This window comes from Panicum hallii, chromosome 4, assembly GCF_002211085.1.
Source record: "Panicum hallii strain FIL2 chromosome 4, PHallii_v3.1, whole genome shotgun sequence".
NCBI lineage: Eukaryota > Viridiplantae > Streptophyta > Magnoliopsida > Poales > Poaceae > Panicum > Panicum hallii.
Window position 1 is genome coordinate 46,533,168 of NC_038045.1, and position 21,349 is coordinate 46,554,516.

General features: G+C 43.2%; 3 protein-coding genes across 6 annotated transcripts; 1 reads left to right on the forward strand and 2 right to left on the reverse strand.

The window, feature by feature from the left end:
• The first annotated feature begins 1,151 nt into the window (after positions 1–1,151).
• LOC112889692 (uncharacterized protein YuxK) lies at positions 1,152–3,155 on the forward strand. The gene is made up of 3 exons (XM_025956441.1): positions 1,152–1,475; positions 1,629–1,796; positions 2,649–3,155. The coding sequence occupies exons 1-3, from the start codon at positions 1,223–1,225 to the stop codon at positions 2,876–2,878; spliced, it is 651 nt and encodes a 216-aa protein (XP_025812226.1). The 5' UTR covers positions 1,152–1,222; the 3' UTR covers positions 2,879–3,155.
• A 351-nt stretch (positions 3,156–3,506) lies between these two features.
• Positions 3,507–7,822, reverse strand: LOC112891123 (DNA polymerase lambda). 3 transcript variants are annotated; one of them, XM_025958055.1, is made up of 14 exons: positions 7,646–7,819; positions 7,405–7,557; positions 6,886–7,224; positions 6,460–6,553; positions 6,310–6,383; positions 5,769–5,831; positions 5,290–5,469; positions 5,148–5,201; positions 4,815–4,903; positions 4,623–4,713; positions 4,372–4,452; positions 4,059–4,126; positions 3,879–3,963; positions 3,507–3,799 (listed from the first exon to the last, which is right to left on the reverse strand). In XM_025958055.1, exons 1-14 carry the CDS (start codon positions 7,763–7,765, stop codon positions 3,701–3,703), a joined length of 1,590 nt encoding a protein of 529 aa, XP_025813840.1. In that variant the 5' UTR covers positions 7,766–7,819; the 3' UTR covers positions 3,507–3,700. The 3 variants fall into 3 exon arrangements, 2 of the variants coding, with proteins under 2 accessions (XP_025813840.1, XP_025813839.1); XM_025958054.1 differs by having other exon boundaries at positions 6,253–6,383; XR_003228414.1 differs by lacking the exons at positions 3,507–3,799; positions 3,879–3,963 and having other exon boundaries at positions 4,598–4,713; positions 6,253–6,383; positions 7,646–7,822.
• A 1,075-nt stretch (positions 7,823–8,897) lies between these two features.
• Positions 8,898–16,763, reverse strand: LOC112890164 (cell surface glycoprotein 1-like). Of its 2 annotated transcripts, none has more exons than XM_025957039.1 (5): positions 16,423–16,763; positions 14,399–14,495; positions 14,017–14,060; positions 13,828–13,917; positions 8,898–13,027 (listed from the first exon to the last, which is right to left on the reverse strand). In XM_025957039.1, exons 1-5 carry the CDS (start codon positions 16,561–16,563, stop codon positions 9,236–9,238), a joined length of 4,164 nt encoding a protein of 1,387 aa, XP_025812824.1. In that variant the 5' UTR covers positions 16,564–16,763; the 3' UTR covers positions 8,898–9,235. The 2 variants fall into 2 exon arrangements, with proteins under 2 accessions (XP_025812824.1, XP_025812825.1); XM_025957040.1 differs by having other exon boundaries at positions 14,399–16,143; positions 16,423–16,561.
• Between the last annotated feature and the right edge of the window lie 4,586 nt (positions 16,764–21,349).

Genomic DNA, 21,349 nt, shown 5'->3' on the forward strand with positions numbered 1-21,349 from the left:
AAAGAACGAATCATTATGTGTGTGATGGATGGCATGGTGGGTAATTTCTTCCTCAACGCAGTGAAATCTGGGAGGTACCAGCTTTCCCACTTGAACTAGTGAAATCATCAGATTTTGAAAAATCGATTTCTTCACTGAACCCTTTTGGTTGAGATTTCAGCTTTCTTGGTTGGAACCACTTCCTAAAAGCTGAACCAAAGGACCCTAATTGTATTACATGATATTCAAATCACAATTGTTTAAAATAAATCAAAAATTATATAATTTATTTTAATAAAAAATTATATATGTACAAAAATAGTTCTACCAATTTACTTGTACAAATATATTCAAATACAAAAGATATGTATAGAAAAATTGTAAAATAAAAAATTTATATGATCAAATTTGTAAAAGATAGAAAATATAAATATAAATTTTGGAGGAAATATTGGTAAAGAAAATATTCGGCATAATTTTTTGAAACAAAATTTTGAATTTGTTTGAAAATATAAGAGTTGAATAGAAAATTTTAAAATAAATTTTGGACCCACATGTAAGCTCCATATAAGTTAAAACTTTCACTTTATAACTTAAAAATAATAATTAGTAAGTTTGAAGAACTAAATATACATTTTAAAAGTTTGGGGATCGGGATGGCATCCCGTGCCTAGTTTAAGGGTCGTCGGTCCATTTTACTCTATTATTTTTATATTTAAAGGTGTATTTTTTTCATTTTACTCGAGTGTGCATGTTATATTTGTTTGCATTGTGTAAATAACATAGACTTTTCTCATCATTCCTTTTCAAAATAATTAATAACTTACTCCTCCGTTCTAAAATGTAAGGCATTTTGTTTTGTCCTAAGCTAAAGTAGTCTAACTTTGACTAAATTTATAGAGAAAAATATTACTATTTAACACATCAAATAAATAATTATAAAAATATATTTTATAATATATCTACTTATTCTCATTTAACTTTTAAAATATTATTACTATTTTTTATAAATTTGATCAAACTTAAACTACTTTAACTTAGTATAACCTAAAATATCTTATATGTTATTTCGAGGAAGTATTCCCTAAGAGCTGATAGCAGCAGTAGCATCACGAGAGAGGAAAAGAAAAGAAAAGGACACGAACAGCACCCTGGTCCGAGGGGAAAAACCCAGACCGTATAGAGAATCGCCACCTCGCCGCGGCGTCCGAGAGGAGAAGAGAGAGGGGAAGAAAAAAAAAGGATGCTCGCCAGAACCGTCGGCGGCCGCGCCGGCCCCCGCCTCGCGCCGCCCCTCGCGGGCCTCCTCCTCCGTGGCTACGCACCCCCCACCTCCTCCGCTGCGGCCGCCGACGACCTCGTCATCGACAAGGACCCGCCGCGCGCCTCCTCGCCGTCCGCCGCCACCGCCGCATCCACCGTGGCGGCCACCATGCCGACCGTCCTGCAGCCGCGCGTGCTCATCTACGACGGCGTCTGCCACCTCTGCCACCGCGGTGAGTGGGAGGGCGAGACCTAGCTCCGGGATTTTGGGATCATTTCGTTGGCAGCTAATTGGGCGGGCGAACGATTCGCTATTGGTGGGGGCTTGTCTGTTGCGTGTGTGGATTGCTCACGATGGCGGATTTGATGGCGGCTTTGCAATGCAGGGGTGAAGTGGGTGATCAGGGCGGACAAGCACGCCAAGATCAAGTTCTGCTGCGTGCAGTCCAAGGCCGCGGAGCCGTACCTGAGGCTGGTTGGCCTGGACCGAGAGGACGTCCTGCGGCGTGTGCTCTTCGTAGAGGGACCCGAGGCCTACTACGAGGGCTCTACGGGTTAGTATTTCTCTGATATATTTAGAACATGTTCTTGGTTAATTGTGTAGTATGAACAGACTAGCACTGCGTTGCTCGGAGGCTGTTCATTCCATGATACGAAGAATGCTGGTAGCAGCTATGAAAAATTTCAGCTAGAAGGATGATACCACCACTAGGATTTATGTTATGTGCCCATCTATTTTTACTAAATTGGTATGAACGAGATAGAGATCAAGTTTAACTCCAGACTCCAGTGAAGTTTTTATCTATTCTTCTAATGCGTGTTCCATGATACTGTCATGGTGGCTACCTGAATTTCTATGATGTTTCAGTAACATGTGTGAACATGTGACATTGGTCATGACTAATGACTTTAGATTACCTTTGTGCTTCTTGTGGATGCTTATAATTTGGGTCAGTAACAGGGTTTAACAGCTAGCTTTGGAAGGATAGCAACATATCAAGCCTTATATTTATCAGTTAGGAGTATCAGTGAACTCATCCAATTTCAGTTAGTTTTGTGCCATCAGGTTCTTTTGTATTATTGGACACATGCTTTCTTTGCCCAAACTATTGCAGTCACAGCCATCTTGCCATCCTGCATTAAAGTTGGGCAAGTCTTTGAAGTTTGAAGTCACAATTATTTATAAGCTTCGCCCCTCATGGCATTGATTAATCTAAGAGTATGCCAAGAGCTCCATGTGTTCAATACATCTATAACAGATAGGGTGATACTCATTTAGCCAGGAGAAAAGACTGCAATTTGGCCTGTCTATGTACTTTTGAACTGTGCAGCAACTGTTTCTCTTCATAGTAATGTGCATTATCTATAGTTTTGGTACTAACACTTTCATTTTTTTTTTACTACAGCTGCACTGAAAGTTGCATCATACCTGCCTCTTCCCTACTCAGTCCTGAGCTCCTTGCTGATCGTCCCCACTCCACTGCGTGATTCAGTCTATGATTACATTGCAAAGAACCGCTACAACTGGTTTGGCAAAGATGATAAGTGCATCGTTACCAAGGACAAGGACATTCTTGAGCGCTTCATCGACAGGGAGGAAATTCTTGGTGGTGGTCCCAGCAGTAGCTTCTTTTGATCACGCCTTTGCCTGTGCTGGTGCTCACACATACTGTAGGGAAGAGATGTAAATAGTCTTCACGTTCATCTAGGTACTTCGGGTCCACTCCGTTTAGTATTAACAATGATGCATCATACACACCTGCAAGGTTTGTCAGATCAGGTGTATTTAAGTTTGATTGCAAAGTTTCAGCTAGCTGACGTCAACAGAGGATAGAATTTTGAAATGTGGATTGGTAATCGGTGTAAGGCATGAAAGTTTGAAGTGCCTTGATATGGCATTATCTCTTTTACCACGTCCTCTGTCTCGTATTGGCATTTCATTCCAAATAGTAGCACTAACTAAAAATACTGAGTTGCCACATTATCTTGCATGTTCCGTGCACTAATCTGCAGTCATTTGTGCAAAGTTGCATAATGCATATTTCTTAAGATATAAATCTCCGTGGCCTGATGATTGCTTAGATGTTTTACGTAGATTTCAGGATACTTGTTCAATGAATGGTGAATAGCTCACCAGATAAGGTTTAGGACTTATATCTTTATTTGAGATGCTTCAAAAAGCTAGGAGCAGCTAATGATTCAAAATGCTTTCAAACAAACTGTAGTATGTAATGCAATGCGCTCAAACAAACCATTATGCCGGATGACAAAGAGCAGAGACTACTTTAGATACTTTCAACAAGCTTGCGTACTATTCACAGCACAACAAAAGGGAAGGACATATAAATGAACAACAACAACCAGTACAAAGCCTTTCAGTCCAGAGTAAGTTGAGGTAGGCTGAGAACAGATATACAGCTTTACAAAATACATCCTCTACAGGAACGCTCGAAACCAGCTAAAGATTGCGCTCATGAGGTTCCAGCCAAGGGAATCCAAGAGTGTCGAAAACATCCTTCTCAGTGTGACAGTTGACTATCGCATCCGATCTACCTGCCTGTAAGAATTACAAAAAAAAAATCAAATGAAGCTGATAAAAGGGGATTTCCTGTTCGTGATTATATGTATATACACACATGCTTTCCACCACTGCCCCGTGTAGCTAGATACAATCCAGTGTCATCAAGCACGTATCCTTTCGAATCTGCTAATAGTCTTAGCCTGCGTGTTATAATTGTTGCGCTTAGCTTCAAAAGGAAAAGCGAGTTTCATTTGGGGACTGGGAACAATAAAAAGGTTATATCTTGAATTTGTACCGTCGATTTAGTACATCATTTCCAGTCCATGCAAGCAGCCCACATGCATATCTATTCCTTGGGTATACCTGTGAACACAATGACAGAGTTTTATCAGGGACAACAGCCGGTACAATGCCAAGCATCACAAATTCATCATTGTCATTGCCCTCAGCAGCAGAAAAATATATGTTGATTAATAATTAGAAAAGATCATGACATTTCAATTCATACAATTACTACACGGGTCTACATATAAAAATGTCACAGTAATGTTACTTATTTTTGAAAAGCATCACAGAACTGATGATGTGCATTGGAAACCTCAATATACCTTTAAGTCAATACGGTGCCGCAGCTCACGCCCAGGATATGCGCAAAGACCAAAATATGTGTCAACCCCACTATCTGTTCCCTGTATTGGATTTTAGCTACTTCAAATCTCATAAAAAACTTGACTATCAGGGTTAGGATCTTTAAACTAGACCAATTTAATGCATCAGCTAAGCAGTTCTTGCTGTCACAGGAATCACTAAGGAATTACAGGAGCCACCACTCACCAATGGAGGGTGTTTTACAACTTACATCAACACTATGTATGCTAAAGATAAGATCCTCCCTCAGAAAGTTAATTTCCTTCAGCCGTTGAACAAACTTGGGTAAAAAACCTACATGACTGAAGAAAACTTTTAAAGCTAAATAGAACATTTTCTGCACTTGAATTTGAAAATATAAGATAGTGAAGAGGATAAAATTTCCGAACTCTTTTAGGTTTACCTTTCTCCATCGGGATGAGTTATAACAATATCCATGTCACCACAAGAAGCTTTTCCACGTCTATATGATCCTCCACAAACAATTATTACCTAAAAATAAAAAAATACGCGCATTGGATTTCATTAATAAATAGAATTTGTACTCCAATACTATGAAAAATCATAAGCATACAGAACTGCAATAGATGTGAATGCGTTTCAACTTATACATAAAAAGAAACACCAAAGAATACTTGTAACTGATATAGAATCAAACTATGGCTTCAACATTGGCGTTTAAACAACTATTGTGTGCTGCAGATTTTATTAGTTCCTCAAAATGTATCTAACTCACCCCAGGTAAGATATCCTTTCCAACATCTTGCAAAAACTTCTCCATCTCGCTAACCTAGACAAGAGGGAATATGTATCATATTCAAGGTACATATATGAACCTTGTAACAAATAGAGACACAGTAATTTTACATATTACTTACCTCATGCCGGGGGATTCTTTGCCTGATATCATCAAAGTACTTCAATCCAATCCTCTGAGCATTTGTAAGTGACTCATCTTTTCGCAGATCATCAAGAGTACGGTGTCCCTTTTCATATAACTTGAGCGCAGTCGCAGGGCCAACTCCCCAAACTTCTCCGAACAAGCTGATAGTCCGTACCTTCAAACTAAATTGTGTTGATATCGGCAGAGGTTTGACGCTTTGCAACAATGTGGACTAAGTTGTTGACACTAGCAAGGCAAAGTTTGTTTGAATTCGCTATGCTTATGCATAGAGCGAAGAAAACATAAGATTAGTGATTGGCTAGATTATTGTAGTTGTGCCTTTGTCTTTAACTTTCTACATATTTTTTCTATCTTTTTAATGTACAACCAGCAGGGGGCCTGCCCTCTCCTGTTCTTTAAAAGAAAACAGAAGTAGTTGAATATGTCCAAATCATGAACTACTTTGTCCATTACCTTTTCATCATTCTCAAAGTGTTCCAGCTTGGAGAGTTTTCCAGTTGTAACTATTTCATTTATCTGCACAAACGGATTGTTGGATTCAATTGAGATCATGGATATAGCAAATCTAATTGTAGACGTAAGCCTCCCAATTTTTCTTGGAATTTTACAAGTGACATGGTAATCAAACTTGTCATATATTCAGCATCTGGTGGTACTTTGATTCCGTTTTGAGCAATATATATTGGGCCAAGCTCTTTTCAGGAACACAAAGATCACACATGCCTTTTATTAGAACCAGAATTCACATATACGGATTGCTCATTGCTAAGTGACCCACAAGATACTGAAAAACATGAGATATGTTTCTTTCACATTATTGAGCCCGAAAGTACATGCTGGCTTGTTTATTTTTATTTGTAGAAATAGTGGTACACAGTGAAAACCACTTTAGGAAGCAACATCAGCTGTAAGAAATGGTGGAATTAAGCATACATACATGGTCTTTCAAAGATTTCCCAATGGTAGGGAGGTCTTTAACTTGCTCAGCACTTACTATTTTGAATGGCAATTTCTCAATTACCGGTATGGCCTTGTAATAGCTAAATGATCTTCTGTCATCTCCCAGGGCTTCAGAAGGAGACAATGTGATATGTTGAAGCAATCGACTAACGAATGAGAGAATTTCCATGTAAAGTGTGCTTACCCCTATATATATCGATAAGCCTTCCGAAAATCTTGGTGATGTTCCTATTCAAGTCTGCTGGAGCATAAATGCTGGGACCTCCAGAGGAGGCTTCCTGGTCATACAATTCATGAGTTAGCATGTGAACTTACACATCCAACTACGCCATGCGCAATGAATACAGATGAGGTGTTGACATAGAGCTTTCTTTTGAACTCTGAAGTCCTCTTGCAATAATGCACTACTGCTTTCCAAAAGGATAAATGGAAAATGCGGCAGTATTGTTTCAGATATCATATTCAAGTTTGTGAAACTAAGCTCCAAAATCATCAACAAAGAACACAGCAGATCAGGTGAGGAGCTTAGAAAAGTAAAGGAGCATGACACATGAAAACAACATAATTCAGAATATAGATGGCATAATAGTTCATCAGATCAAACCTATACCTCGATGTCAAGTGTACCATGAGAACCTACTGTATCCTTGGTATCTCCAGAGCTACTTTGGCTACTTGCATACTGGATAGGCTTTGTTTTGACACCTGAACCTTTATCCGCATTTGCATTTGAATGCTCCTCCCTATCCTCGTCATTTGTTCTCTGCTGATCCCCAGGATCCTCAGATGATATTTTGCTCCTTTTTGCAGGCTGCGACGCACCTGAATTTCCATTGCCAGTGGCCTTCTTCGGCTTAAATTCCTCTTCATAGTTGATTGTAAACTTGTGCTCGGGCAGCCTCTCCCCGGACTTGAGGCACTCTTCCAGCCATTCGAAGGACACCACACTCTGCAATCAAATTTCCAATCCACTAAATGACAATTTGGCGGGACACAAAAATCTATCAATGATGTGAAGCCTCCACAGCTCCAATACAGCACCGAGATCGCAAAATACACATGACAATACACGCGCAACAGCTTGCGCATAGGAGGGTAGGGTTTGTACGCAATAGGAAGGAGCGGTTACCCCGCGGAAACGGTGGAGCCAGGCGGCGTCGAGCACCCGGAGCAGCGCCTTGGCGTCCATGGCCAGCACGTGGTTGACCCCCGCCGCAGCGCTGCCCTTGTCGAGCTTCTCCACGACGCGGCCCCCCATCTGCACCAGCCTTTGCTTCCACACCTGCATCGACCGACCCCCCAGAGCCTAAGCGCACAGCTGGAGACCTCAACAAGAGCGGAGTGGCGAATCTTGGGGGGGAGAGCGCGACCTCGAGACGGCGGCCCTGGACGCCGTGGGGGACGATGAAGGCGGAGACGCCGCGGAACATGCCGTCGGGGTCCCGCTCCTCCGCCGCCGGCCCCCGCGCGGGCTTCCGCTTGGGCGCCATCGGAAACCCCTCCCGCCTTCTGTTTGGTTTTAGACGGTAGTAATAACTACTTGAGTAAATTAGGCCCTGTTCGGATCCAACCGCAAAAGGGTAAAAGGGAAAATAGTTGCTGTTTTTTTTACATTTGCACCCGAACACCATCCGTCGAAAGGGAAAGAGCGAGACGAGGTAGCAAAATGGCAGATTCCGACGCCGCCGCCCGCTCCCGCGCCTCGGCCTCCGCCCCCGCCGCCCGGCCTCCGCCCCCGCCGCGCCTCGGCCTCCGCCCCCGCCGCGCCCGGCCTCCGCCCCCCGCCGCGCCTCCGCCTCCGCCGCCCGGCCTCCGCCCCGCGCCCGGCCTCCGCCGCCGCGCCCGGCCTCCGCCCCCTCCGCCCGCCCCCGCCGCCCGGACTCCGCCGTTTTGCTCTTTTGCTATATGTTTTGCTATATGCATCCGAACACCTCTAATGGCAAAATTTTTGCCACATTTGGCAAATGGCAAAAATTTTGCCCTTTTGCTATATGGATCCGAACAGCACCTTAGTTTCTGGCCCCACAAAAGTTCAGCTTAATTTTTTGATCCTTTTCGATTGAAGTTGCTTATTTAGTCTGAAAATAAATTTCGTTTTAGCTTTTGATCCTTCCATTAGTTTGACAAGCTAACGTTGTTAAAAATAATATAAAATCTTTTACCCTAGCGCTAAATGAAACACTGCAATAGCGTACATCAAATATTTTAGATTGTCTATTACTATTAACTTTTTTAAAAAATAATAACTTAGTTTAGTAGATTAATAATAATAGGCAGTCTAAAATACTTGTATGACGTACCCAACTGTAGTGTTTTGTTTGGTGTTAGGAAAAGAGTTGTTTCACCTTGCTTTTAACACCATTAGCTTGCCAAACTAACGGAAAGGTCAGGAACCAAAACAAAATTCGTTTTTAGGCTAAATAAGCAAGTTCAATAAAAAGAATCCAAGAAACTAAACCTAACTTTTATTGGGGGCCAAGGTTACTCCTACTGCTTTCCCCTTTTCAGTTTCAATAACAGCTTGACTGAAGAAACATCTCTGCGTGTCGCAAAAGAGAGGAAACGTCTCTGAATTTTTATCAGGAGGCAGAGTCAGAATCAATTCACACAGACTGCAGAAAATCAAATAATAAGCAAACACAGCAATTGACTAATTCTTTGCACAAAATCATTTGCAAAATACATCTCTGATGTGCAGAAGTAAATCAAACCGCATGCCAATCCTATATGTAAAAACCTCAATGGCATCCTCCTCCAAAGTCCTAAACATGGGGAGGAGATTATTGCCTGTGAAAAAAAATCAAATCAATACCTATAGTTTCTTTCCCTCAAATTTTACAACTCAAGCATTGTACAGAGAAAAAGAAAATCAAAATCAAACAAAAGGCACGCAGAAAACTCGCAACAATAATAGTTCATCCCCACTCTGTTAAAAACTGTTGCTAACTAACTGTAACCGGCTAACTGCTCTCTCGGGCAGTTTCTGCAGTGTCAGTTGTAGCTGCGGTCTTCTCAGTGGCAGTGGCCGTGTCGTCCTGAGATGGCGGCTCGACAATAGCATCGTCGTGAGACGGCTTCTCATTGACCACTTCTTCTGATGGCTTGTCAGCGGCTGATTTCTCAGGAGCCACGTCCTCCTCTGGCTCTGATGGTTTGACACTGTCAACCACTTCCTCCTGAAGCTTCCCAAGAGCCTCGCTGTCCTCTGATGGCTCGTCATTTGCCTCATCTTCCTCCAATGGTTTTCCCATAGCAGCATTTTCTTCTGGCTGCTCTGCGGTTGCCTCCCTTTCCTCCAATGGTTTCTCAAGAGCCACACTGGCCTCGGATGACTTGGCAATCACCTCATCTTCCTCATTTGTTTCTCCACGAGCAGCAGTGTCTTTTGATGGCTCTGCATTCGCCTCGCCTTCCTCTGATGGCTTCTCAAGGGCTACACTGTCCTCAGACAGCTTGTGAATCACCTTTTCTTCTTCCTTTGGTTCCTCAAGAGCAGCATTGTCTTCTGATGGCTCCGTGCTTGCCCCACCTTCCTCCAATGGCTTCTCTGGAGTTACAACATCCTTCTGTGGTTTGACACTCTCCTCATTTTCCTCCGATGGTTTCCCAGGAGAAGCATTGTTTTCTGATGGCTCAACACTTGCCTCTCCCTCCTCCATTGGCTTGTCAGGAGAAACAATATCCTCTGAAGGTTTGGCACTCGCCTCATCAGCCTCCAATTGTTTCTCAAGAGAAGCATTGTCTTCCGATAGCTCTGCATCTGCCTTGTCTTCCGGGGGCTTGACACTCATCTCTTCTTTCTCAGATGGCTTCTCAATAGCTATGCTTTCCTCAGATGGTTTCATACTGGTTTCTTTGTTGTGTGTTGAATCCTCAACAACTGTCTCACTTCCAGATGGTGTTTCTATGGGTGCACTGCTCTGATGTGATGTTTCATCAGAAATGCCTCCTAGTACAGGTTCATCAATAGTTATGTTGTTGTTTGGATGGTCTACAGACAGTGCATCAGTAGCTGAGCTGCTTTCTGACGGTTTATCAGAATTAGCGTTATTGTCAGTTCCAGGTGGCCTCTCAACAGATGCATCATCACGAGACTTCAATGGCTGATCAGTTGCCTTATCAGGAGCAGCATGAATTTGAGGTTCTGGTGGTTCCATGGCAGTTGCATCAGTTTGAGACTCTGATGGCTTATTGAAAGATGCATTGCTCTCATTGATTTGCGGTTCTGATGACTGCTCGGCTGACTGATTTGCATCTTTTTGTGATTCTGCAGTTATGTGGCTTTCAGGCTCTAGCGGATTCCCAGAATCTTTTTCATGTTGAGGTTCCAGTGGTTGCTCCACAGCCACATCCTTCTGATGTTCTGATGGTTGCTCATTTGGAATCTCGCCAGGTGCCATGCTCTGAGATTCTGACGAGTGCCCAGCAACTGCATCATTTTCTGCTTCTGTAATCTGGAAAGCTGCCTTCTCTGCCACAACAACTTGAGGTACTAATGGCTGCTCAGCATTTGGATTGCTTTTGGAGTCCAGAGAACTCTCGCCAGATCGAAGACCTTCATGTTCTGACGGATCCTTGTTTGATTTATTGGGAGTGGCATCACTTTCAGGCTCTAGCGTCTTCTCACGAGATACTTCACTTCCTGTCATGTCTGCAACTATCTCGTCACTTTGATATGGCTTCTCAACAGCGTCTTTATTTTGCAGTGGCTGCTCAGACGGTTCATTGGTTTGAACTGGCTCGTCTGCAACATCTTCTATCAATGGCTTATCGGTGATTGAAGTGCTCGGATGTGGCTTTTCGACAGCCATGGCACTTTCCAATATGTTCCCAGTCGCCAGCTCTCTCTCCGAGATATTCTGATGGGCTGTATCATTTTGGAGTGGCTTCAATATACTTTCTACCTTCTCAGTGATAGTGCTTTGAGGCATCTTCTCAGTAGAAGTGTCACTCTGTGATGATTCAGTTTTAACAACACTTTCTAAGGAAACATCACATTCCAATATACTTGTAGGAAGTGACCGCGCTTCAGCTGTCTCAGTTGTCGGTGGCTTCTCGGTAGTATAACCATTCTTCTTTGTATCTTTGCTGATTTGCAATATGCTTTCAGTGGCCAAAGTGACTTGCTGTGGTTCCTCAGCAGGTGTGATGCTTTGTAACATTTCCTTGACAGCTGTGTTGCTTTCCAGGGGACTCTCAACAACTGTCTTGCTTTGCAGTGGCTTACTTTGCAATGGCTTATTGCTAGTTAAATCACTATCTTTCTGTTTTTCTGGAGCCATGCTTCTTTGCCATGGCCTCTTCGTGGCCGTATTACTTTGGAAAGGCTTGGAGACAGCAAGACTGCTCTGTGATGGTGTCACAACTGCCATATCACTTTTTGAGGGCTTCTCAGTTGCCACATTGCGCTGCCACAGCCTTTTGATCGCTCCACTACTTTCTGTAGTCTTTGCATCAATTGCACTGCTCTGGGGTTGCTTCTCAGCGCCTACATTGCGTTGCCATGACTTTCTAACTTCTGTTGCAGTGTTCTCTGATGGCTTTACATCATCTGTACGCTTTATATCATTTGCATTCTTTGCATCATCTGTACTGGTGTCTGATGGCTTCACATCATCTGTACTCTTCGTATCATTTGCACTCTTCGCATCATTTGCACTGGTGTCTGAAGGTTTCTCAATGTTTTCTGTGTGTTGCTGTGGCACAGGGGTTACTGAACTGGTTTCTGCTGGCTTCACATCAACCACACTGCTTGCAGACGGTTTCACAGTATCTATATTGCTCTTCAGTGGCTTATGATTGAATACCCTGCGTCCCCATGGACTTTTAACTTCCATGTTATTATCTAATGGCTTCATGTCAGTCGTCAGTGATGACTTCTCAGTAGCTACACTGTTCTGTGGCTTCTCAGTTGGTGCACTGTTCTGTGTTTGCTTCTCAGCAGCCACAGTGCGTTGCCATGGTTTTTTGACCACTTTGCTAGTTTCTGATGCCTTTGCATCATCTGCACTGGTCACTGATGGCTTATCCAATGGTAAAATGCTCTGTGGTGGATTCTCAGTAGCTGCACTTTGTTGCCATGACCTTTTGGCAACTGTGCTGCTTTCAGATTTTTTCATATCAACCCCGTTGTTTGGTGATGGGTTCTCAATGGCAGCACCACTCAGTGATGGCTTTTCAGTGGTTGTACTAGTCGGTAACAGTTTATCTGTTTGAAGACTACGCTGCCATGGCTTTCTTATGGCTGCACCCCTTCCTGAAGGCTTTACATCATTCACACTGTTCTGCAGTGGCTTTTCTACACTATTTTCTGATGCTTTCTTGTCGACAACATTACTCTTTGACTCACTCTCAGTAGCTCCTTCACTTCCTGCTGGTGTCTGCATGGTTGTAATGCTTTCAGATGGTTTTATGGCATCAGTGCTACTTTGCAGTTGTTTTTCAGCTGCAACATCATTTTGTGGTGAATTTTCAGCTGTAAGCTCGGCTTCTGATGGTTTGTCTGTGAGTCCATCACCTTGATCTAGGTTCTTGGTGGCTTCTGTTTCTGGTGGTTTCTCGGTAGCCACTTTTGCATTACCAGAGTTGTCCTCAAATTGACTGAAATTTCCCTTAACCATAAACAATTGAGAATGGTGGGTCTTGCAGTAAAGTTTGCCTTCATGCGTGATATGGTTGGATGGGCTAAGCATACAGCCACCATGGGTGCAACGGAAGCATGATTTGTGATAAGAACTTCCATTCAGGGCAACCTGCAAAAAATGGCATATCGTAAATGTGCCTTTAAATTGTGCCCCGCAAAACACGTTGATGAAACTTATTTTACGACATTTTCATAGCTATGCATTATGACAAAGAAGGTCTCTGAAGTCTCAACCATATAATTTTAATTAAAACACCGTCTCTTTTGGTTGTGGAGAAGGGGTCAAATTCTTGATATTCTAACTTTTTTGTTACATATTACTAGCAAGGGGAAATTTGCATTAAAAGTGGTTATGCTGCAAAATTGCAATTATTATGGAATTTTTCCAATAATAGTTCATGATAGGTTTGATTACATTTGGAGTTGTGATGGAATTAGGATTTCGATTGTTGAAGTACAAGTGAATTGCCCACATCTCTCCACATCAGTTTAAGCTTTTGGGTTGAATTGGTTGGTGCATGCAACTCAATATGGTATCAAAGCTAGACGTCTCGAATTCGAATCCTGGTGGGTGTGATTAAATAAAATAATTGCAGCCGACTCCTAATTTCCACGTTTGAGGCCTGAGAGAGCCTGCACGTTAGGGGGAGTGTTGAAGTATAAGTGAATTGCCCACCTCTCCCCATCAGTTTAAACTTTTGGGTTGAATTGGTTGGTGCATGCAACTCAAACTCAATATTGATGAACTGCAATAGTTTCATCAAGATCATGAAACTAACCAGATTGTCCCACATAACTTACAGACATGAATTATAGTCAGGCAGTATAAATAGGAGCAAATTATGCTTAGTTGCCAGGGCATCTTTTGCTTCATTGAAGTAGCACAGAGTAAGACTAAATAATACTGACCTTTTCAAGAGGGTACACAGTCTTGTTACAAACTACACACTTATCCTGTGTGCCAACAAACATGCTAGAGAATTTACTTCTTTGCTGGCCCTGCATTTTTTTTAAAAAGAAGAAGAAGGAATGGACATTAAATTTCTGTGCGCTGATGCATCAGCCAAGTAGTTCAGTTACCAGATGCCGTCAGAATACCTTATGTCCATTTGATTTTTCTGGCTTAGCTGATCTGGACACACCTGACATAATATAAAATCTTTTTAGAGAATGGCACTAGAATTTGTTGTTATTAGAGCAATGCTAAAAAGGGACACATGGTTTGCTCTGAGCGGCTAAAAACAATTACGTCTATAGGAGGAAATAGAAACTCTACGCCGCTTATTTTTTTCATACAATGCTGTGGCCATGTGGATTAATTAGGTATAGTATAATTTCATATTCAACCATAGGCATAAGATTTGTATAATTTCAACTAGAAACGTATTTGTTGTACCATCTAGGTGTGCAAACTGTGAGGAAAATAAGGCAATTAACAATAAATATTGAGACATCTTAGTCCAATGATTGTCTTCAGTACCTTCAAAACTTTTGTCCAAACTTCCTGTTGACTTCAGTATCTGGTCATAGTGAGGCTTGCAGTACAAGACACCTTCAACAGAAGAATAATTACTAAACTGCAGAAACGAGAGCCAGTAGAAAAAGTTAGTTGAAGTACTAGTTTGATTATGTTTCACAGATATACTTTACCAACTAGTTTGATGTAGCATAAAATATATTCAATATTTCATTATTCTCTTGACAAATAATAGAAGTTCTTGAATAAAGCTATAGACTATCAAACAATGTGGTCTGAAGTAATAGCATTAGCATGCGTAGTTGGGTACCAAAGCAGCATACATGTCAGAATGTCATTTGTCTTGCACTGTACTATTGCCCGATCATATCAACTGCCTACAAGAATTATGATGGCTAGGGAATATGCTCTCTGATCTCTAAAAGCTGCTGCCGAAAAAAAAAAAGTCTCTCTCTCCTTCTGGGGGACACATGCCATGTGCTAGGAAAGCAAGTACAAAGAGGTTATGATATAGTTACACACTTAAACCTGTATGACATATCAATAGTCTATAAAATGGATTCCTCAAAAAGTTAATGGATGTGATATTCATAAGCAGAGCAAGATGTATGCCTTGACATCATTTGATTCTAAAGTTATAGTTAGCAATTGTCAGAATGCATTGATCAACAGGTCACAGGTGAATGTCCATTCAGCTTAACAGTTAGCACTCACACTTTCCCATGCAGGTGCACGAGAAAAACATATTTAAAGCACTTCCATAGTTCCATGATCGGTGAACAGAACCAGTACAATGCAATCTCCGCTTTATGAAGAACTAAAATGCTTCAAGATCAAGATTGTTTTTCCAGATTCTTTCAACAATGTCTCAAACCTGGCGTTCCATGATTTGTACCCAGTCCACTATCAAGCAAGAACTAATGGTCTAATATTAGTTTGGCTAGGTTTCACAGGTGTAGCTTTGGCTGCAAACAAACACAAAAAGATAAGATACAGTAGTACCAATGCCTACTAGTATGATGTATCATAAAAGATTCAGTATGATCATTATTGCTCTCAACAAAATTAGCAGTTTCTACAAAAAAAGCTACAGACTGTACCAAACAATGTGCTCTGAAGAAATAATGCAAACATGTCCAATCGGGTACCAAAACTGCATCCATATCGGAAAGTCATTTGTCTTGCACTGCATTATTTTTTTTTTGAAAGAGTCTTGCACTGCATTATTGCAGGATTATGTCAACACCCTGCAAGAATTATGACAGCTGGACCATGTGCAAGGGAAAGCAAGTACAAAGAGCTCATCATATAACTAAACACCTTTAACACTTAAAACCAATATGACACATCAGTACTCTATGAAGATGGATTCCTCAAAAAGTAAAATGCATATATTATATTCACAAGGACAGGAAGAGTTATGCAGTGAGATTATTTTTCGTACTCCTACGTTATCATCAAAAGGTAAGATTAATTGTCAAAAGGCATTCATCAACAACTGGTCAGCCGGACAGGTGAACGTCCACTCAACCAATCAGATAGCAGTTAGCACTCGCACTCTGCCAATTCACTGGTAGCGCACCCGTGATGAGTTGAAGCACCACAATCCGGTACACTGTACTCCCAATTCGCTGTCACGCAAGAACCAGGAACAGTGCAAATTCAACGGGGCACAATTAACTCCGTGCGCAAGCCGTGCACAATCGCAGCCGACATGGTCGTGCAGCCAAACTTCTCAACTGCTCCGGCTGACAAAAGCAGACCAAGAAGTGCAGAAATTGAAGCATCAACCAAACAATTCGAAGCAAGGACAAATCACGAGACAAGATAGCCCAGCTGCTCCTAGTGACGCTCGCAATAATAGACCGAATCGCAAAGGCAAGGTAAACAGTGACTGATACTGCACCTAAACTTCCACTTCGCGAGACTCTGGTCTGGTACTCAGGTCAAGAAGACCCCCGAGGGAGAATCGACGGCGCAAGCAGGGGAGGGAGACAACGAAGTGGGGGAGGAATCGGGGGACGGACCTGGAGCGTGCTCTTGCAGTGGTGGCACCGAAAGCAGGGGCGGTGGTAGACGCGCCCGTCGGCAGCGAGCTCCTCGACGGGGTAGACCGTCCGGCCGCACGACGCGCACTTCTGCGTGGTGCCGCCCCACGCCCCCGACATCCCCTCGGCGTCGCCGCCCTCCTGCTCCGTCGTCCTGCTCGCGATGGGAGAGGCCAAGGATCGGGAGGGAGGAAGGCGAGAGGGAAAAAGGAAGAGGCGACGGCGACGGGTGGTGGAGTGGATGATTGGCGAAGGTGGAATGGAAGGAGCCGGGCAGCAGCACAGCACAGCTCGGGAGGCGTGGGAGAATAACGGCTGCGCGGACGGAAGGGCGAGTTGGTGCGGTGTGCGCTCGCTCCCGCCTGCTTTTGTCAAAAGAGGTCGGAATTGCTAAGGACACCACGGCCGGTCGCCTGCAGAGATTTTAGGGGTGTGTCAGCCATACATTTCGAATGGAGTCGAATGAGTAGCTGGCAAAAAAAAACTTTCTTTCAAAGAATGATTACGAAAGAGTTGTCCCCAACAGTGCTATGGCGACTGGGTGCAACGACCGCTACGATACTGCCAATATTTGAGCTATCGTCGATGTCTCATTACCATAATTTTGCGCTACGAAATTGCATAACAGCAGATGTCGTTTAGCACCACGAATGCTGGATGCGTGAGGGCCAACCACAGCTCGCATACATAGCCACCGTCACTGGCCCAAGGGTCAAGCATGGCTCCCCTTTGCGGGCAACGTCGAGGCGTGACTAAGCTGTTGGAACCTCAACGTATAAAAATTGGTGACCGAGCTGCTAGAGGGATAAAGAATGGATGAGAGATGTTGGAGGGGGATAAGGATGGTGTGGCTGATGGGTCCCATATGTAGAGGTTGTTTTTTGAGAGTGCGAAACAATTTCGTGGTGCAATAGCTGCAATTTCGAACCTTAATTGTCAATAATGACATTATAATTTCAAATAATTTTTAATATTTATCAAGTATGAACTTAGCTATATATAATGGCAAGGATTTTTCTTTTTGCGTAGGGTAGTGATAGGGATTTTAAAGGATGGGACATTCAAGGCCTCTAAGAATCAACTTTTTGGGGGATTTGGTAGTTGAGATGCCTAATAGAAGTATTTTATAAGTTGTGTTCCTCAACATTGGTTTTGAACATATATTATAAGCATTTTATTGCTTGTGCATTTTACAAGTTTATATAGGGTCATGGAGAGAGAGAATATAGTAGAAACTAATAACATAGTTTGGATAAATTACGACATTTTAGGAATTCATTGGGTAACCATTATGTCCACGCATGAATAAAAGTCCAAATGGTTAATTCTTCATCAACCAATAGTGGATAATATGAAGGAAACTTGATTAGAAATAAATAATTTTTCATCACATACAAAGTAGAAATAATATTATATGTGCATATCAATGTGGTGTATGAGACAACATGGTGCCAAGGCTTTCTTTACACAAAGTTGTGTATAAATGAACCGTTTCATTCAATATCCAACCTTTCTAAATGATGACACAATAATTTTATGATAAATTCTATACGCTTTAAGAGAATGATAATAGCAGAGAATGATAATAGCGTATGCAGTGTGCTATATTCCTTTTTGCTTGGTATTTGTTGAATTCTAAAGAAAAAAGATTATCCACACTTACACCCTCTCTCTTGGTTTAAGAGTTTTCATAGTCTCTCCTAGGTCAACCCTACACTACCAAAGAAGTTGTATTTGTCTCCCCCCAAAATATAGCTGGATTTGAACTCCTAGGTGCAGTTTCATTGTTCCCTTAGCATCATCACGCACAACCAGGGGAAGATAATGATCAGCGCTCGGTCCGTTCCCATGCCCAGAACAAAATGCCTCGCCAGCATGAATGCCTTCCGGATGACACGCCGGGCCCACACCACGAGCACCCCACATGTCAATAACAAACGGGCTTGTGGTAAGCACGACCCTGTGGCCGTACCCTTTCCTCCGGCCTTCCCTCCCGCTGCGGTGGCCCCTGCCAACCCGGTAGCGCCGCGCCGGCCACTGCTTGCTTCGGGCGCACCGCGTCGTCCTTTACCCCCAGCAGGTCGACGTCCATCCAATCAGCGCCCGTCGGCTGGTGTTAGGCGCCACCATGTCTGACGGCACAGTCTTTGGCGCGCGGCTGGACGGTACCTAGCTCCGGACGGCCCCATTACGCTGCGTTTGGTTCAGTTATATAAACCTGCTTCTGCTTTTAAAAAGTAGAAGCTGAACTAAACAGATTTGCGGGTTTAGTTTTTCTACAGCTATTTTAAAAAAATTATTTTTCTGTAGTATAAATTTAAAAGCAGGTTATACCCTACTTTTGCAGCTTTTAAATTTGTAAAAACTACACATCTACTATTGGTCACATATATACTCTTTCAATTCTTTTTTATATATAAGAAAATAAATATTTTCATATATTGAAAAATAAAAATAAAAAAGAATAAAAAAGTTAACTCCAAATATTTTCATATATATAAAAATAAAGATTTAAAGAAAAAAATTTAATCATCGTAAAGAAATATTGTATACTGTCAATTTGCATAAAGATAATATATAACTTTTTTACCGTCGACAATTCAGAACAGCTTGAACCAAACAAATTTCAGTTTTTTCACAGCAGGTATCTCACAGCAATTTTTTAACAGCAGACATATAACAACAGCTTTTTCACAGCAGATATCTGACAGCAGTTTTTTCACAGCTCACGGCTGGACCAAACGCACCCTTAGAATGGTCCGGTGTCCGCGGCGCGCCGCCTACCACGCACCAGCCTACTCGCGCCGCCCGTTCGCCGGCGTCGCGACGGGTAGGAACTGGGCGTGGGCGCGTGGCTCCCCTCTCGCGGTGTCCTGGACGACGCTGTGGACTGCGGCCACGGCGGGCGCGAGCGGCGTGTGGCTGACGAGATCGGCCCGACTGCCGCCTTTGTGCGTTGGCCTGGCCCGCGCCTGTTTAGCCTCCGATCGGCGCCTTTTTCTCTCTCTCGGGCGTCGGGATTCCGGCGAGCTTTTCTTCTGGCTAGCGCGGAGCCGTGGGTCGGAGCAGCGCCCGCCCGTGCCGCCTGTAAAGCGCAAAGGCTGTTCTGTTTTCGGGGGTCGCGGCCGCTGGGTAGGCGGCCGCCTTTTGCCGCGGCAGATTCCGGCGCAAGTGACCGGAATTATGGCGCTCCGCTGGGCGCACGGTTGTGCTTCGGATCGTGCTCGCACGAGCGCGCCGGCCGGCGGCCACGGCTCGATGGCTTCGGTCCGAATGATCCGACGCCGGACCCACGCCGGCGTTCTGGGCCTCGTGGCTTCTTCAGCAGTTTGTCTTGCTCCTCCACGCCGCACGCGCTGGGCCGCTGGCCAATGGTTTGGACGCGCGTGTACGGCCCAACCGCGGCGTCCCGTCCGTGGTCCAAGACGCCTGGTCGGCCCACGACCGGAACCTCTCGACGGGGCCCGGCATCCGCGCGGAGGCAGCGTGGGCCCGGCCAGGCGTGTCCGACCAATAACACGACGGGAGACTGGAGAGCGGTGTTCCGGTAGGATAATCCCGGTCCTAACAATCATGTCTTAGAAAACAAATCACCCTACAATGTCCCACAGCCGGAATGCTTACACTACGGGACACCCAAGGGCCAAGGTAACCAAAGAATTTCAAACATTTTTTCTAACTCTTCTTGATTGTTCTGTTTAGTTTGTTCATGTGCAAAATGTTTCAATAAGAAAAAAATCTATTATTTGTATGTTGTCCTTGATAATAATTATTTAAAAGGTTAAAAGTAGCCCCTCAATCAATCACGGCCTCCCCCTCTTTTGTTGCTGGGCACATAATAAGCATAGTGGCTCCCCGGTGTATCTGCGGAGCAGGTGATGCGCCACTGCTTCTTGAAAGGCATCTGAGCTATTCAACAACGGTGCTAAATAATGTCACAACGCCATGCAAAATGATCTTTTTTATTTTTTTTAAATGGTACCGATGCGTAAAAAGGGCTTAAAATTAAAAGATCCTAAACATAAAAAATTTTACATGTACGTGGGCTTCTTTGGGGGTAGCAATCAATTGAAACAATACCGTTTTCTGTATTTGAATTAACTACAACATTTTTAAACCAGTAGAAGAGTTGATGGGATGAAAAATGAACTCTTCTCTTGCTTTTATCTATGCTACGTAGCTGTATTAAATATGGATTAGCACTCGCTGTGTGATCTTTTCTGAATGTTAACTAATGCAGGTTTGTGGGAAAATGCAATTCTGATCCTTGGGATTGTATGAGATTGTACGATTTCTGTACAAGTTTGATCATAATTAACATTTTGTAAGAAAGCTCTTTTGTTCAAAGGTCTAACCATGGAGTAAAAATGTCAGCAAATCATATGTTCTATATATTGTTGGCCTGAAATAGCGTTTTTTTTTGGAAGACTGAAATAGCGTTGCTGCATCACTGTACGCTTGCAACACGTGCACGGTGCTGCCGGCTGCTGGCTACATGCATGCGGACCCAGGCTGCTGGCGCAGCTAACTTGCATGTGTATCGATCCACTGAACCATCGGAGCACCGGGTCACAGTATGTATTACAAATGGGATCAACCGGTGCTCCACGATTTCTCGAACGGGTCGATGGTGCGAGTATGGTTCGGTCCATGGAGCAACCATCCCCATCTATATAACAATGAATAACTGACTACGAAACCTCTCAAAAAAGTAGGTTTAGTTAGTTCAGTGCGACATCTATTTACTATTTGCATTACCATGGTTGACTTGTGATTCAGTAATGTTTAAAAATCAGGTTGAACTGAAGTCCCATTCAATTTTATAAGAATCAGCATGTTATTTTTCTTATAGCAATCAGCATGAGCATGACATGATCTTGACAGGGTTTTCAAACGATGAGGCAAA